This window comes from Myotis nattereri (assembly GCF_964212035.1).
Source record: "Myotis nattereri genome assembly, chromosome: 1".
NCBI classification, from domain to species: Eukaryota; Metazoa; Chordata; class Mammalia; order Chiroptera; family Vespertilionidae; genus Myotis; species Myotis nattereri.
This window is the reverse complement of record NC_138075.1, coordinates 180,745,589-180,751,588: the sequence shown is the minus strand read 5'-3', so window position 1 is coordinate 180,751,588 and position 6,000 is coordinate 180,745,589. Positions and strand designations below refer to the sequence as shown.

The following is a 6,000-nucleotide window of genomic DNA, read 5'->3' as shown; positions in this document are numbered from 1 at the left end:
GTCTCTTATAGTTGTCCGATGATTTAAAGAATTTTGAACAGTGCCTGGCACAAAGCAAACGCGAGGTAAGTGTTAGAGGCCGCTATTCGCGTTAGCTGTCCGCCCTCTGTACAGGCCGTGAGCTCCTTGGAGTGAGGACCATCGCGTGTCTGCGTCCGCAGTGCCTGGGACAAAATCAGCGCTGCAACCAATCTGAACCAGAACTTAATGCCAGAGAGGAGGTGAAACCGAGGAAATGGGTTTCAATGTGAGGACGGCGGGGAGGGAAATTAGCGACCCCGAGGCCCGGCCGGAGGGCGGAGCGTTCAGGGCGAGGGGCGCGGCCTCCCTCCCCGCGGGCGGCGAGCAGGTGGAGTCCGGGCAGGAGGCGGGGCGGAGGAAGGGGTGCGGTCGGTGCAGCGGGCGCCTCCGCTGGCCCGCGGGGAACCAGCTTCAGAGCAGCAGCGCGGGACGCACACCTGGCTCGCCGTTCTCCGCGCTCGGGCCGCTTCCCGGTGAGTCCAGCCTCCCCGCGCGCAGCCACGCGCCTCGCCCGCCTCCCCGCGAGCGCCGTGTGGTCCCGGGCGGAGCTAACTTGGCGCCTTCACCGCCAACCAACCCGGCAGCGCAGGTGCAGGATCCGCGGGGCCTCGGCGCGCACAGAGTCTAGATCCCACGTTTCAGAATCGAGGACACTAGCCCAGGGGAGCAAACGTGCCGCGCTCTGGGAGGGCCACCCAGCTATGGCCACCCCGGGTGCTAGCTGACACCCCGCAGTCCCAGGCCCTGCACCCTTCACTTTTCATCACAGCTAACCGAGTAGGGGGCCGGTTGATCATTTCAAACTTCCCAGACCTTAAGGTCTTGGAGACGAAGAGCGAGAAGGGTCCTCCGGGTCCAGATGCCTGGGGAAGGGAGAGGCTGGCTCCAAGCTCTGTACTGAGTACTCGGAACCACACCCATCCTTGTGAGCATGCTGTCCTCTTCACATGCGCAATTTATTTTGTTTTACTTAGTCTTTTTAGGAGGTAGAAAGGTGTGTTTAGATATTGGGCGTTGGGAGTCAGGGAAGTTTGCTTTTTCTTAAACCGGCTCATCATTTCCTTTTATTGCAACAGAATTCCATTCCCTGGATGTGAATCATTCTCCTGGCATTTGGCATCGGAGTCAGCAGGTGGGGGATATGGGCACCTGATTGCAAATGACCACACCTATGTAGAAAATTGTGGCTGAGAGGCTCTGGGTGGCTGGAGGCCCCTCTGGCAGCTGATAAGACGTTGCACCACCAAAGCTGAATTCTTTCCAAGGACTTCTGATCACAGACAGCTAGACTTTGCCCTCATTTACAACTTTTAAAAATCAACATCAAAAAAAATGTAACTTACTAAATCGTTCTTTCATAAAGATTTCACCACCAGCTTTCAGGAAGGCAGAGAACTTCAAACTGACAAGAAAGGGAACTTAAAGATGTAAAGGAAACCAGAATCTTGTTCCCAGAGCCATGAGGCTGTATAGGGAAATCTGTTTAGAAACAGGGATGCAGGAGGAAGTAAAAGGAAATAATATCACTGCTCTAATCCTTTCAGAAGAGGCTGTTTAAAGTTCTATTGTTAAGCCTTTTGGCCTCCACTGTGGAGTAACTCTTTCTTTCTTAAAACGTAAATCAGTATTCATTATTAATATGTTAGAAATGATACTGGATCAACATATATTGAGTATCAGCGTTGACCAGAAGCATGTGGTTAAGGTCATATCTTTGGAGAATGGCTGCCTAAATTCAGTCCCTATGTGGCCAGACAACCAAGGGGTCTGGGCTGCCTGTCACTACTTGAGCCACGTAAATGGAGACAGGGTTGAATCATACATGAGCGTTTATTCCAATACTGCCAGCAGCATGGGAGAGCAGCAGGTCATCCACAAAAACCTGCTCTGCCTCTCCCCATAAGCCAGCTGCTTGTGTTGGGTAGAAGGACAAAGATTACATGAGAAAGTAAGAGTTACAGACGTGGTAAAATCATTACAGGTTATAAGTCATGCGTGCTTGGTGGGTCGCAGAGGGTGGGTGCCTCCGGATGCCCTGGGACCAGATTACAGGCAGTAGGGGCTGGGGGTTGCAAAGGGCAGGCACCTCTGGGACCAGATTGTTTCAGCCAGGAGGTTGTAAGTCTTTCCATTATGATAGGCAGTTCTCGGGATAGGAGGATGGACTGCATCCGATGTTAGCTCCCAGGTCCCAGGCGTACAGCGCTCAGCCAGGTTAGAATGTACTTTCTCTAATCTGAACAGAACCATCACGGTTAACAGAGTATGACTAATATTTCTTGTCATTGTGGCTGGTCCCCAATATGCTATTTCTGCCCCTAATACCTACTTATTAGTGGTGTGACTGGACTGTTATTTTACTTCTCTGTGCCCCACCTTCTTCATATGCATAGTGGAGATGTTACTAAGATACTTAGTGCCCTAGATTATTGTGAGGCTTATATTAAATCATTCATTCAGTCAATGGGTATTTTTTATATTGCCTTGTATGCCCCAGGGAGCAAACATGAAAAAATGTCTAACTTTACAAAATCAACCTTTTAGTGTTTTTTATATTACCTGGAGCATAGTAAGGACTCAAAAAGCTAGCTGATATGATGATACATGTTACTTTATTCAATGCCAGCTACAGCCCTCCTCTCCCCTTTTTAAAGATGAGGAAACTGAGGGTCAAATGAATTGTGTCTAGCTTTAAGTGGTGAAACCAAAACTAGTGATACTTTGTATCCACTATATAGATAGAGGAATATATATATATATATATATATATATATATATATATATATTAGAGGCCCGATGCACGAAATTCTTGCAAGAGTAGGCCTTTCTTCCCCCAGTTGCCGGCACCAGCTTTCCTCTGGCACCCGGGACCTGGGCTTCCCTCGCAGCCCTGGCTTTGTCCGGAAGGTTGTCTGGAAGGACGCCTGGTGTAATTAGCATATTACACTTTTATTATTATAGATGGTGTTAGACTCTGTAACTAGAGAGCCGACCACCCTCTGCTACGGAGAGAGAGCCTGGAAAAATCAGGGCTAAATATTTGCAGGGACTAATGGTGTAATTTCCTGTCGAACTTTGTTCTGAGGCGATCATGGTATTTTTAGAGTGTTTTGTTCCAAGGATGGGTGGGAGCAACTTGCATTTCTAAGTCAACCCTTGGAGATAGGCCAGCATGTTTGAATAATGTTGACGTATAGGTTCCCAATTGCGGCTCCACGAAAGAGCTGCCCTTTTCACCCCTGCATCTGCCCAAGGACTGGACTGCCTCCCAAGGCGCAGGCAGGTCTGTTTATAACTGTAGGCTTGGAGCCTTGTGAAGTGTAAATGCACATTTCACAATCAAACACAAGGAATCAAATGGAAGCCAACGAAAATTTATGTTGATGGGGGACAATTTCTTGTGTTTTTGTTTTCCCTAGATGGTAGTCTGTTTTGATTAAAAGAAGTCAGCAATCGAAGTAGTTCTGCTGGATTTTAAATAAGTCAAAAGTTGGCTTTCAAGGAAACATATGTATAAACATCTTTAAGTCAGATTTTTTTTCTCTCTTTTTGAGCCTTTTACTGGTCTAGCTCCACCTCTCATAGAAAGTAGGCACTGAGTAAATGTTTGTTTAGCCAATGGGCTACTTGATGTTAAAGACACATACTCTTCTTGAAGGGGTTTCTCTTTGAACATGGGTTCTGTTTTCTGGATTAAAGATTAAGAGTTGGTGAATTTACTGTGTTTGGAATCCTTGGCTTATTCCATTTAGTAATTTTTTTTTTCTTTTAATAGGTTAGTGTGATCTGAACTCAAGGCAAAAGTGGGATAGCATGGCATCTCTCTGGGTAAGTAAAATCAAATCTTCCTAAGACAATAACTTACCTGAGTCCAATCAAAATACAAAGGAAAATATTTTGAAAGTTGTTAAAAAGTTCATCTGAAAAAAATTAACACACCCAAAAAGCTCGTGGATGTCCCAAAATAATAATAATATATTGTACAGGTGTGTAGTTAAAATAATTTATGATGACACTAAAGCAGAGAGGTCAATAACAGAGAATTTATTTAGTATATGATTTGGGAACTTATTATATGATAAAGATGATATTTCACGCCGAAACTGGTTTGGCTCAGTGGATAGAGCATCGGCCTGCGGACTGAAAGGTCCCAGGTTCGATTCCGGTCAAGGGCATGTACCTTGGTTGCGGGCACATCCCCAGTGAGGGGTGTGCAGGAGGCGGCTGGTCGATGTTTCTCTCTCATCGATGTTTCTAACTCTCTAGCTCTCTCCTTTCCTCTCTGTAAAAACTCAATAAAATATATTTTTTAAAAAAGATGATATTTCATAGCAGAGGAAAAGATGGCTTATTCAATAAATTATGCTAGGAAAACTTCTAGCCATTTAGGAAAAAAGTAAATCTGTATTCCGTCTCATTTCTTACATTGAAATAAATTTCAGATGGATAAAAGTACTGAAATGAAAGAGATGGGATATGAATAAAATCTATACTAATAAAAGGGTAATATGCTAATTAGACCAGTCATCTTCTGGACAAAGCCACCATGGCAGGGGCCGAGGCAGAGGTGGTTAGGGGCGATCAGGCTGGCAGGGGAGGGCAGTTAGGGGCGATCAGGCTGGTAGGGGAGGGCAGTTAGGGGCGATCAGGCTGGCAGGGGAAGGCAGTTAGGGGTGATCAGGCCAGCAGTCAGAGGCGGTTAGGGGTGATCAGGCTGGCAGGGGAGGGCAGTTAGGGGCGATCAGGCTGGCAGGGGAGGGCAGTTAGGGGCAATCAGGCAGGTAGGGGAGCAGTTAGGGGCATCAGGCCAGCAGTCAGAGGCGGTTAGGGGCAATCAGGCAGGCGAGCGATTAGGAGCCAGCAGTCCCAGATTGCTTTCATTGTTTTTCAACAATGAACATACATTATATTTTATAAGTAAGGGGCAGAGGAGGCTTAAAGAATAGCTTGTATGGAGAGGTGACCAGCCCTTACATGAGCAGTGTCAGGGGAAGGGATGCTGTTATATCACCCCCAATATTACTTTTGTATCACTGGCCAAGAGGCTGACCTCCCCTCTTTCCAGGTCTGAAATCCCTGCTACTATTATGGATATCTAGTAGAATCAGATAAAAAAACAAAACAAAACAAAAAAAAAACATTTCTCAAAAACACTGGTATTTAAAAAAAAAAAAAATCTCCCTCTAGCCCTTGTCCATTAGTAAACAAATATGGAGTTAGTTGGTCAGACTCTCCGGCTGACACTGTCAAAGTCTTGGCACATTTCTGAACAGCTGGAGAGACCCAGGCGAGCGTGAGAGAGGGTACGTTAATCTCCTGTTGCAACAGCCATTCATGACATCACAGTTCTACATGTTAGAGCCCAAACTGGGTCTCATGGCACTAAAACGAAGCAGTTGGCAGAGCTGTGTTTCTGAAGACTTTGGGAAGAATCCACCTCTGAACTCATTTAGTTGTTGGCCACATTTAGTTCCTTGCAGTTGAGGTCCCTTGTTTTCTTGCTGGCTGTCATCAAGGGCTGTCCTATCCCCTTGAACAGTGGTTCTCAACCTTCCTAATGCTGCGACCCTTTAATACAGTTCCTCATGTTGTGGTGACCCCCAACCATAAAATTATTTTCGTTGTTACTTCATAACTGTAATTTTGCTACTGTTATGAATCGTAATGTAAATATCTGACACGCAGGATGTATTTAGGCAACCCCTGTGAAAGGGTCGTTCGACCCCCAAAGGGGTCGCGACCCACAGGTTGAGAACCACCACCCTAGAGACTTCTGCCAGGCCTTGTACGTGGCCGCTGCAGCTCAGAACAGCAACTGTGCATCAGTCCTCCTGCATGCAATCTGTTGGTCTTCCCTCTGGGGTATCTCTCTTCTACCTTCCCTTTCTCCCTCCAGCTAGAGGCAGTTCTCTGCTTTTAAAGCTCAGGTGACTAATTGGGCCCACCCAGATAATCCAAAATAATTTCCTGATGTTGAGG

At 46.4% G+C, this 6,000-nt stretch overlaps 1 protein-coding gene across 6 annotated transcripts in view; it reads left to right on the top strand.

Annotated features, from left to right (window-relative positions):
* The first annotated feature begins 343 nt into the window (after positions 1 to 343).
* Positions 344 to 6,000, top strand: part of ANXA3 (annexin A3) — a 50,397-nt gene continuing 44,740 nt past the window's right edge. For 2 of the 6 annotated variants that reach the window (XM_081091545.1, XM_081091549.1), the window contains exons 1-3: positions 360 to 494; positions 1,098 to 1,153; positions 3,797 to 3,849. In XM_081091545.1, the coding sequence (XP_080947671.1) occupies positions 3,835 to 3,849 (15 nt within the window). In that variant the 5' untranslated portion in view covers positions 360 to 494; positions 1,098 to 1,153; positions 3,797 to 3,834. Of the gene's footprint in view, positions 611 to 1,097; positions 1,154 to 3,796; positions 3,850 to 6,000 lie in introns of all 6 variants that reach the window. The other 4 variants (XR_013995998.1, XM_081091547.1, XM_081091546.1 and 1 more) reach the window with 4 other exon arrangements.